The 12,148-nt window shown below is 45.4% G+C and overlaps 1 protein-coding gene across 3 annotated transcripts in view; it reads left to right on the forward strand.

Annotated features, from left to right (window-relative positions):
• Mob3b (MOB kinase activator 3B) overlaps positions 1-12,148 on the forward strand; it is a 168,257-nt gene that overhangs the window by 57,343 nt on the left and 98,766 nt on the right. For all 3 annotated transcript variants that reach the window (XM_013121075.3, XM_040740319.1, XM_040740323.1), the window contains exon 2: positions 9,306-9,920. In XM_013121075.3, the coding sequence (XP_012976529.1) occupies positions 9,503-9,920 (418 nt within the window). In that variant the 5' untranslated portion in view covers positions 9,306-9,502. The remainder of the gene's footprint in view (positions 1-9,305; positions 9,921-12,148) is intronic.

Raw genomic sequence — 12,148 nt, forward strand, 5'->3', positions numbered from 1 at the left:
GGGTCCTCATTGGCTCCCTGCCATTCCTAGAACATACCTGCATCACACCTTAGCATCGTCTGTGACACGTCTCTCCCAGGTGTTGCATCTAAAGGCGTTATTTCACTTCAATACCAGTCACCGTGCCTGCCATGAGCTGTTTTCCATGTGTTTAAGACAGCAGCCCTTGATTTTCTCAATACCTTGAAGCATAACCACCACTATCTCTAAAGAAGGCAGAACAGAGGCTTGTAAAAGATGCCCCGACCAAAGATGTAGCCAGCTGACTCAGGACCGATAATGTCGAGGACCCCAGCTCCTTCTGTTCATTATAGGACAGCACGTAGGGCAAACCTGCTTCCCCCTCTCCTTCCCTGACACCAGCAAGTGTGAGCTTCTTCTGCTCTCTTTGTTTTTGAACCTTTCATCTGGCTTGTGGGGCAAATACTTGTTGTTGTCATTATTGTCATTTCAGACAGTGTCTCAGTTGGCAGCCCTGGCTGGACTGGGACTCTATATAGAACAGGGGTTATACTCACCAAGATCTGCCTCTGCCTCCCAAGGGCTGGAATTAAAAGTGTGTCACACTACACCTGGCTTGTGCAGCAAAGTTTGAGTATTATGTCTTCCCATTTTCTTAATTAAGTATAAAATGGGACTAATAATAAGACCTGTACGTTGGATTGTGACAATTAATAAGCCAGCAAGTTGTCAATCAGTGCTGGCTGAGCCTGCTACTCACTGTTACGTGATTCACTGTTATGTAATTCGGTAGAATAGAATTTTCAGTATCCATAGGTCTGTTTGAGTCCTTAAGGACCAGACTTTGTATTAAAATGTTCATCATGATGTGAATCAAATGATAATAATAACCACTTTTAAAGTGCCTGCTATGTGTTAAGTCCTCTACCAAGAGTGTCAAACCTTTTGACACAGTGATGCGTCATTGTCCTCTACAATGTGCTGACTGGAATGAGTGTGTCAGGTGGGTCACAGGCTGGACACATCTGAACACACCTTCTGGAAGTCTCCCACCAAGCTGCAGAAGCTATGGTCTTGATGGCCTTGAAATTTTGCCTGTGAGTGCAAAGTTTTAACTGAGAGCTTAGCTCAGCTTTAACTTTCCTCTGCCCCTCTGAGCCGAACACTGTGCTCTTTTGAACACGAGAACTGCATTTCCCAATTTCCAGTCCTTCCGCCCTCTTTGACTTCTCTACTCCCCTTCAAAGATCTCTTGCGGTGGTTCCAGATGTCACACGTCAGCTCCTCTCAAGCCAGGAAAGAAACTTTCCCAGCCTGAGACTCACATTCACTTAGAACGGCTAAGGGTACATATGTCCGTTGACAGTTACAGGAACTGACTTTCTTAAGTCTGAACATTTTTACTTTAAAGCAATACTTCTCCAAGAAACATCTGTCATTCCTTGTTTCAGACACACAGAGAGAAATGATAGTCGACAATGAACTCCATCTCATCTGTAGGAGGTTCTAGGTAGTCATGCTACAGGCTAAATACCTATAATTTAAAATAAAAAAAATACTTATGTATTTTAGCCTACCTTAATTTTATTTCAGCCATTATATTACCTTTGTCTTTCATCTATCTTCCTCCTACCTTGCCAAACATAGATACTGTATTTTAAAACCACATCTTTTTTTAGCCACAAAATGATTTTCCTGACAACTGAAAGATATGGGACTAATATAACAGGCTTTACCAACTTAGAACTTCCGTCTTTTTCAGTGTTAATAAAATCCTTAGGGCCAGGAGAGATGGCTCGGTACTTAAGAGCACTGACTGTTCTTTCAGGGTCCTGAGTTCAATTCCCCACATGTCAGCTCACAACCATCTATAACTGAAGTTCCATGAGATCTGATGCCATCTTCTGGTGTGCAGATGTACAAAAAACACTCATACGCAGTAGATAGACAGATGATAGGTAGATAGTAGGTAGGCTGATGACAGATAGATCGATGGATGGATGGATGGATGGATGGATGGATGGATGGATGGACAGACAGACAGATAGACGGACAGGCAGATAGATAGGTCATCTGTGCTGGGCATTCCTTTAATCCTAGTACTTGGGAGGTAGAGAGGCAGGTGGATCTCTGAGTTTGAGGACAGCCAGAGTTATATAGTGAACCCCTGTCTCAAAAACAAAAATAAAATATATAAACATAAAAATAAAATCATCAGATATCTTTTATAAAATCCAATTGGCCAGATAGCTTTTGCAGTGATTTTCCTTCACTACTCATTCTTAAAACTGGGATAAGTTGGATCAAGCCTATCTAAGGTTAGACCAAAGATTCCCCATCTTCTTCATTGCTGGGAAACCCAGCTACCCCACACGAGCATCCACAGAGCCCTTATTTAAGAAAACATATAGATGAACTTCTGTCTTCCTTCTATGGACTGTGATGCATAGTGTTGAACCTATTCTCCTTATAACTTACCCCTTCTCTTTTCCAGCCATGGGTCCTCTTCTGGGTGGTGCTGTTTGTGAATCTGGGGAATGGCGGATCATTTGACTCATGGGCTGTTTCTAAGCCACTTGCTCTGCGCTGATCCACCCCTGCGGTTGCTGCTGTGGCAGTGTGAAGGGTGGCATGTGATGCTTTCATTTTTATTTTTTATTTTATTTTATTTTGGTTTTACCAGACAGGGTTTCTCTGTATTGTTTTGGAGGCTGTCGGTCCAGCCTAGCCTCAAACTCACAGAGATCCACCTGCCTCTGCCTCCCGAGTGCTGGGATTAAAGGCGTGCGCCACCAACGCCCGGCTGATGCTTTCATTTTTGAGATACTCAAACTTTTACTGCTAGAATGTCTGTTCTGGTGGCTAAATAAATAAACAGATGAAATGCCACGGAGTATGAATGGCCATTGAACAGCTAAGGGTGATGGGTAAGGAAAGTCACGGGACAGGTTTATACAAGGCTTCACCTGCTCTTACTGATTTCGTGTGTGTTTTAGAAATGCTGGCTTCTGCAGTCATGCATGTCTTTGAAGATTATAGTGAGGCAGCAGTGGTTGTCTCACCCAATCTAAAAAACTACATGGATGAAGCGGCTCCGAGTTGAGGTGTGTTGGGAGTAACAAAGCTACTTCTCAGTCAGGAATCTCCTATTTGTTGGTGTTGTGTGGAGAGTACAGGAGTGTAAGGATACACAAACATTGGTAGAAAGGAACCAGCCAGCGCATCCTTTAGAAGAGCCTCCGAGCATCAGATGATGTCGATTTTATTTATCAATACACAGGGCTGTGGCATGGCTCAGGAAATAATACTTACTGTGCAAGTACAAGGACCTGAGTTCAAATGCCCAGAACTCATTGTGGTGGTATGAATGAGAACGGCCAAGGACTGGTTTTCAAGCTTTTAAAAGACTTCTGCCCCTTCCCGTCTCTGTCTCTCTGTCTCGCTCTCCCTTGTCTTAAGACGTGAGCTCTCAGCTCCAGCCCCATACCTGCCTGCTGCTATGGACCTCTGAAACTGTAAGCCCCAACAGCCACTTTCTTCTACAAGTTGCCTTGGTCATGGCATCATATCACAGAAATAGAAAAACAACTAAGACACCCAAATCAGAAACAGGAGTGACTGACTGTATGGAATCCTATAGCCCCAATGCTGGGAGGTGGAGGAGATGGGGAGGGCGGCTATGAGGTTTGCTGGCTGACAGCTTCATTCCAGGTTCAGTGAAAAACTCTCTCAGATAAGAAGGAACATGATAAAGCAGGCCACTTGACATCCCCCCAGGACCTCCAGGCACACATGCACACACAGGTACGCACACACGCACACACATATACACCGCCTCTTAAAACCTACTTTATTCGGTATTGACAGTCTAAGAGCAAAGTTCTGTCGACTGTCCCAGCCACAGAGAGGAAAATAAGCTTGGTAGAATGATATCAGACTTGTTCTTTAATTCTGAGATTAGATTTTTTCTGTTTCTCTAATTTTTATTTATTTTAGATTTTTATTCATTTGACACACCAACCACAGTCCCCCTCCTTCCCTGCCTCCTCCTCCACCCCCATCCACTCCTCAGAATGTGTAAGGCCTGGCATATCCAGCTGAGGCAGAACCAAGCCCCTCATCAAGGTTGAACAGGGCATCTCACCATAGGGTATGGGTTCCAAAAGGCCAGCTCATGCACCAGGGATAGATCCTGGTCCCACTGCCAGGGGTCCCACAAACAGACCAGGCTTCACAACTGTCACCCACATGCTGGGTGCCAAGTTGGGTCCCATGCAGGCTCCCCAGCTGTCCGTCTAGAGGCAGTGAGTTCAGGTCAACTGGGACTAGAATTTTAAATAGCACCGAGGACAGGAGGAGCCCATTAGAAGTGGACAGGTGTCCTGTCCCTGCAGGAGACTGGAATGCCATTCCAGAACATCCCTGGGTAATTGGTGTATTCAGATTCAGTGGCTGACTCTTGAGTTTACCAAGGCTGAGGCTGAATCTCCAAATGACTCAAATTAGGAGCTACAATTTTGTTTAACTTCTGTGGTCCTAGTTTAGTGCGTATGTTTTTCATTCACTGTTGTTTACTTGTGTGTTCAGCAAATCTTCCGTGAAGTCTGTGCCCATCACCATTCCAGCCTCTTAGACCCCAGCAAGGCAGGGGCCAGGTTATGCCTCCTTCGTGTGGGGTGTTTAGGGGCGTTTTCTTGTGGTTTTTCTATAGTCAGGTGTCCTGCCCGGAGACAGCCTCCAAGCCAAAGATGACATTCGGGACTTCTCCCAACCATGTGCTTCTCACTGTTAACATTAATCAGCGTTGTTCCTCTTTCTGACACCATCAACTTTCTGCCTCACCATGACGGCCTCTTAGCGTTCAGACGCCAGAGAGATTCATTTCCCAGGAGGCAGTGGGAGAGTCCTTTCCTTTCTTCCTTTATCCCTGGCAAGGACTCTGATTTTTCAACTAATGAGGCAGAAGATATCACTAGGAAAAGAAAAATAAGAACTTCCTTCACCGTTGCCTTGCCAGCGTTGCTTAGCTACCTTGTCAACATTCCCTCCTGGCCCAGCCTGAGTTCTCTCTGCATATTTTTATTGTGCATTTGTTTTATTGCTAAAGTTGATCTATTAAGCAGAAAATATGGAGAACACATGGAGCTGCTGTCAGTTTAAGGCTGTTTGTTTGGATTTCTGTTTTTCTCTTTCCAAAGGCCTTGTGCCCATTTCATTCCGAACTCAAATAACACACTGAAGGAATGGCATCTGTGTCCACATTTGTGTCAGGCTTTGGGGCATGAAAAGCAAAAGTTCAGACTGACCACACTGAACACCAGATCGTGAGGTCCTCATAGATAGAAGCCAAATTTCAATTAATTCTGCCCCGCTGGTACCTAGTCCTGTGTCTGCTGAATAAATAGGCCTTAGTAAATGTTTTTCAATTAAATAGCGATTGACTTCAAATATTTATTGAAAATCAGCATTATAATGGATGCTATTCATAACGGAATTTTCTTAGTGTTTCTATCCAGGACCCAAAACTTATGACTTGTTCTTTTCTTTCTGGACACTAGACAAAGTGAATAACCACTATGTCACTATTAGTCTACGAAGCTTCTGGCATGTGGCTGCAGTGGCAGTAGCCACTCTCCATGTGGTATTACACAATGGTTTTCCCTGAGGCTTGGAGGTGCTTGGTGCTCTGCTATCCAGATTCACCCGGACCAGAACACCCCCTCCCAATACCACCCCACCCCCACAAGCAAAGCAGTTGAGTTGAAAGTACTAAGTTCTTCTCACTCCTCAGCACAACATGTGCCCTCACCTGCAGACTCTGGTTATGAAGCAAACTGTTGACAAAATCACAAGAACCAGGTTGTGCCTTTATCCCTATAGTTATCCAGCCCATCACCTGTCCTACCTAGGGCTTCAAGTGTTTGTTTCTGAGATGTTGTTAACGTGCAGATTTAGATCTAGAGAGTCTTCATTTCTAACATGCCCCCTTCTGTAGATCAGGCTCGATACTCAGTGTCACCTGTTTATGGATCAGTAGACCTGGTGTCATTTGGAGCTTCTCTGAAGTGCAAACTTGAAGCTTCTACCTGTATTTAAACACAACCTTGGGTCTCCACGTTAATGTGTGATAAGCACTGTGTCTGGTTTTTATAACATTGCTGGGGATTGAACCCAGGGCTTTGCACCTGTTGGGAAAGCGCCCTTACATCTCCAGCCTTTCACTTGTTTCATAAACATTTTGAGACAGGCACTTGCTAAGATACTCAGGCTGAGATCAGAACCCTGGCTAGCTGCAGCCATTGAATGGGATGAAAGAGTACACTACAGGCAGGGTCTCCATGTAGACAGGGTTAGAAAGGAAGGCCAGGCACATCCACTGTGCCCCTTGTAGGTTAAAACTCTTAGGTCTCTACACAGCATAGCTCTGACACCTTGAAAGATGCATAGGATGCACTCATTTAGCATCACAGGTGCGATGGATCTTTTCTCATCCATCCCAATAGCCCTTGCTTTATATATAGGAGCCTCACTTGGCCAACTTTGAGAAAGTTATTTGGGGGTGGGTCTGAGTCAGGCTTCTGTGTAGCCTTGGCTTTGCTGGAACTTATTCTGTAGACCTCAAACTCATAGAGATCTGCCTGCTTTTGCCTCCCGAGTGCTGGGATTAAAGGTGTTTGCCACCACTGCACCAAAAAGGAAGTTCTTATGTGTTTCCATCAGGGATGTCAGACATCTGTGTCCGTGAGAGCCTGACACATGGTGTCCATGAGAGTAGACACTACAGGTTGCACCAGCAGCAGAATCAGAGGTACTGAGGGTCATGGCATTGGGGGAAGTGGATGGCTCTAAGGACCATGGGAGTTGATGGGACCCTGTTACCCTCCAATCTTCTTTGCTAAAGGGAAGGAGCCACCTGTCACTGTGAGGAAAAAGAAGAGCAAAGTCTCACCATTTCTCTATCTTCCCAACTTCTCACTCATGCATTTATCTTGGTAGTGACCTTTTAAGGGTTCAGGTTTCTTCAGGCTCTTTCAGGCAAACTAAATCTTCAAGGAACCCACCTTCAATCCTCTCTCCCTCCCTCCCTCCCTTCCTCCCTTCCTCCCTCCCTCCCTCCCTCCCTCCCTCCCTCCCTCCCTCCCTCCCTCCCTCTATCCCTCTCTCCCTCCCTCCCTCCCCTTTTTCTGTGGCACTGGAGTTGAATCTACTGCCTCATGCATTCTGGGTAAGTGCTCTGCCACCGAGCTTATAACCCAGCCCCCCAAGTAGGTTTTCCTTTAAAGAGAGACCGTACCTGCCCACACCCTAGAGTTTGATAGCCACATAGTTGATAGTCCAGACTACCTTGGAGTATGACTTCATAGAAGATCTCAGGCAGGGTGTCATGTGATCTTTTCCACATGGATCTTTTCTGTGGGAGCAGGGAGTATATGCTTAATGTAACAAGAAAAGAAGAAAAGGGATTGATTTCCCCCATGTGTCATTCTAGGGGAATCTATTAGGAGAAGGGCGGGAGAAGAGAGGGGGCGTGAGTAGCGGGCTGTGGGGAAGACAGGGAGAGACACGTGGTAGCAGGACCGTGACTGTGCTGAGCAAAGGGCAAGATCTGCAGGAGGGAATCCCATCTCTCCGGAAGAACGAACATAAATTAGTTTTGTTTGAAAATGCTGTGGTGAAACCTAATACCGTACGTGCTAATTTAAAATTGTTAAGATAGCTCAGGAACATATTCCCATGTTAGCATGTTCACATGGGGTGGTAGACTCCCTTGTGGGTGTGAATAAAGCAGTTCAGAGAGCTCCTTCTCCAGTCCTCTGTGACAGATTCTGTCCTGGCTGTTCTGAGGCTGGCCCCAGCTCTGGGCTCGCTTTGCTACAGTCTGGCTTGAGTGGACCTATTATCCCCTTCTGTGCCAAAGCTGCAGGACAGCCTTTACCTCAGCCCACTCTTTATTGGAGAAACTTCTGGTAACAAGGAACATACCTCTGGGTAGGGAGCTTCGTGAACCAGTGGGAAAGGCAGGATGAAATACACCACAGTTCAGAGTAAGGGGCCATGTGGAAAGTGCCTTTACAAGGGACCAACAAACCAAGTCTGGTGCTATGCCTCCTGTTAGCTACAGGCTCTTATCAAGGTAGTAATCCTATCACCTAGAGATCCGGGAAGAATGATCCTTGCTGTGAGTCTGCTCATCTTCCAGGAATCTGACCATGTGGTAGCCACTAGCATGCATGGCTAAATAAATTCAAGTTAATTAAAGTTCCTTAGTTATACTGTCTATATCCGACTACTCAGTACCGCACGTGGATAGAGGGTGTCACATTGTACCACAAGTCCATCTAACGTGTCCATTGCCAGAGCAAGCCCGTTCCAAAGGGCTCCTGGGAGTGACATTAGGAACATAAAGGGTGGTGCATTATAGAGATGACAACTGCTGTCATAGTTAGGGCTCCTCGCAAAGGAACAACTCACTTAAATTAGCAGAATTAAGATCAAGGATTTATTTGACCAACCCTGGAAGAACAAATGTATCCCAAAGGTAAGAAGTGCAGCTAAACGTCAGGAGTGTTGGGTCATTTCTTAGATCGTCTGCAACTGAAGGAGCCACTTTCCCCCTCTTACTGCCTCTTTCTTCCTTGTGTTCTCTCCATGGCAACTTGGGCATGTGTCTGTTCCCTCTGTTTTAATAGTCACTGTGCAGCTGCCTCTTCCCTACTCCTCCTCCTCTTCCTTCCCCTCCTTCCTTCCTCTTCTTCCCCTTCCATTCCCTCCATCTCCTATTGTTTTTCCTCCTCTTTGCCCTTCCCTCTTGTTCCTGTCATACCCACCTCCCTAATCTCTCTCCTGAAGTTCAGCTTCCTCAGCTGCATTACACATGACCCCTATAGGGCTTAAGCTGGCCACTTTCATCACTTCTTACAGATCCAGCAGATACAGACTCCTAGTGGTATGATAGCCACCTGGTCCCATCAGGGAAGTCAGAGACAATCTATGCTTACTCATTAATCTCCGAAAAGGAGTAGATATACAATAGGGCTGACTCATTGGCTAACACAGTCCTTGGAAAAGCCCTTAGCTTATAGGCTCACACAGAGAAGAGCCAGCAAAGATTTGACAGGGACCACAAAGAACAGGAGGGTAGTATCTTTTCTTCCTTAGCTGTGTGTGTAGCTCACAGTGCCAGTGTAGCCCGCAGGGCAATAGCTTAACCCTCATATTCAGATACTGAGATCCAGAGGCACTAAACACAGCCAGCAATGCAAGGTGGAAAGTTTCCTAAGCCTTCATTAGTTCTTACATGCAAAGCGAGCACTCACAAGTTCCCTTTTCTTTCCTGTCTTTAGGAAGGAACATGAGGTTCCCTTGGAGATCATTCAAGAGGAAGATGGAAGGAGCCATTTGAAATTGAGTAGAACTACAGGCTGCAAGACTGGGGCCTGAGGGGTGGCAGTGGAAAACTCTGTTGGGCTGTGATCTCTCACTGAGAAGTCCCAAGTGCCTTTTCACTTCCTGCAGAAGGAAGGAAGACAAGGAGGAGACCATGTCCATAGCCCTGAAGCAAGTGTTCAACAAGGACAAGACCTTCCGGCCCAAGAGGAAATTTGAACCTGGGACACAGAGGTTTGAGCTGCATAAACGAGCTCAGGCATCCCTCAATTCAGGTGTGGACCTGAGAGCAGCTGTGCAGTTACCCAGCGGAGAGGACCAGAACGACTGGGTGGCTGTGCATGTGGTAGACTTCTTCAATCGCATCAATCTCATCTATGGCACCATCTGTGAGTTCTGCACTGAGCGGACGTGCCCAGTGATGTCAGGGGGTCCCAAGTATGAGTACCGGTGGCAGGATGACCTCAAGTATAAGAAACCAACTGCACTGCCAGCTCCCCAGTACATGAACCTGCTTATGGATTGGATTGAAGTCCAGATCAACAACGAGGACATATTTCCAACATGTGTTGGTGAGTGTATAACTGGCCTCGAAATTTGATTGTGTGGTTTTTGCTTTTATGTTTTTAAAAAAAAAATGTTTTGTCAGCTGGGCGTTGGTGGAGCATGCCTTTAATCCCAGCACTTGGGAGGCAGAGGCAGGTAGATCTCTTAGGTTCGAGGCCAGCCTGGTCTACAGAGCAAGTTCCAGGACAGCCTCCAAAGCCACAGAGAAACCCTGACTCAAAAAAAAAAAGTTTTGTCTCATTCCCTCCGAACTGATAAAGTTTTCATACTGTGAGTCTTACATTGTCTTTGAATACTGGAAGCACCCATGTCAGTGTTTCCCTGAATTCCATCAGCTATATATCTGAAATTTATATATCTGAATCTGATTGAAATGGGCAGAGGTCATTTATGGTCTATCTGTGATTTTGTGGACTCCAGTGGTACACATTCCACATGCTTGGGGGTATTAGGAAAATGTTAGCTAGGATCTTTTTGGCTTCAAATCTAATCAACCTCATAAGAGTTTTTTGGGTTTTGGTTTATTGTCATGCAAGGCTGCCTTGATTGGGATATGACTATTGTTGGTATTAACCTTTCAAGATTGAAAATCCCATTATGGGAATCCACAGATGATTTGAGGAAAAGCACACAGGGGCTCATACCCCGGGGGAATAAAGATCCTGGCGTTTTCGTCTCCCCTACCCACAGCCTATTGCAGTTGCAGGCCCTACTGTTAACTCCATTAACTGCTAGACAGACTGGAACATCTGAAATACAGATATGTTGGCTTGTCTTGTGCGAGCAGTCATAAAACACAAGGGTTTGGAGTCAGCCTTTCCCACCTCTTAGCGTTTCTAGCTATTGGATTCCCATGTATGCACAGGCTGGATAGGAATTCATTTGCTTTACAGCCAAGGCAAAGTAGGAATGGGATCTCGTTTCCATGACCGTGGCTCCAGTGCTTAGCACAGTGCCTGGAGCCTGCATGGGCACCCGCAAACATTTTTAAGAGGAGTGAATACTGTGCTACCGGGATAGCTGAGATCCCAAAACAGCATGTGAGGTATACGATGAATGTGCATGAAAAGCACACAGTGAGGCCCATTGAAATCGCCGTAGATGGAGAGGTGTCCCCGACTTGAGAAGGGACGTATAGATGTAACTAGTATTAGAAAGAAAGGACATAAATCGATGCACTATGGTGCATCTTGAAGTATTCAGTGCATAAACCAGTTTGTCAGGCAGGATACTGGCTTTGCCTCAACTTGTCTAGTCCCCTCATGTTTCCCTCTCCTGTCCCTTGTTATCAGAAAGGAAGTGAGGTGTTCAGTATTGTCTAGGAGTTTCCCCAGAAACTCCCCTGGGCAGGTGTTCTGAGTCTCCAAAGGGTGGGAAATCCTTCATTCTTATCTTTATGCACTTTTATTTCACTACTAGAGGCTACTTGTGCTGGGAGGGATTTTCTTTTTCAGAAGTAATCGTTAATATCATGTGCAGAATATACAATTGTGATAATGATATGGCATCATCCCCTGGTATTGGCGTCTGGATGCTTTGAACTCTGGGCACTCCTGCCCACTGCCAATTGCCATTGCCACGTTATGCTGCAGACCAAACATCTCAGTACAGCATCCTTGGATTACTTGAGAGGGAGGCAGCCTCTGGACATCTGTTTGGGGAACAGAGCATCGTAGGTGATTTTAGACTTAGTTCTGGGGAGTATTGCTTTCTTTCCTATGTGTTTTCTTCATCGTTCTGTATACAAACTGAGTTCTGTTTCTTTGCTCCACAGCATTGATGTTCTGAGGAATCTTGGCAGGATTCCCCTAGAGAAAAAAATAAGCTTGGGAAATTCTGAGGAAGCTGAGTATTTTTCTTTCAGCACAGGGTTCTTAATATGTCAACGTGCATTGTATGAATTTCCAAGAGGAGTACTTTAAAAGTGTTGTTTTTTTTTTTAAATACTGTCTGTCTATGTGTGTAAGCATGAATGTCAGGTGTATGTGTAGAGGTTAAAGGACAACTTACAAGAACTGGGTTCTCTCCTTCAACCTGTGCATCCCAGGATAGAACCAGGCTATCAAGCTTGTGCACCTTTACCTACTGGTCCCAAGAAAGGAGTTTTTAGTATGTGTGTTTCCAAGTTTGACGTGGCACGTTCTTTCTCTTAAAAACGGAATTCAATGGCATTTATCATTTGTTAGTTTAGACAGGGTCTCTCCATGTAACTCTGTCTGTTTGGTACTTGATA

This window comes from Mesocricetus auratus, unplaced genomic scaffold (assembly GCF_017639785.1).
Source record: "Mesocricetus auratus isolate SY011 unplaced genomic scaffold, BCM_Maur_2.0 Super-Scaffold_6730, whole genome shotgun sequence".
In the NCBI taxonomy this organism is placed as follows: domain Eukaryota; kingdom Metazoa; phylum Chordata; class Mammalia; order Rodentia; family Cricetidae; genus Mesocricetus; species Mesocricetus auratus.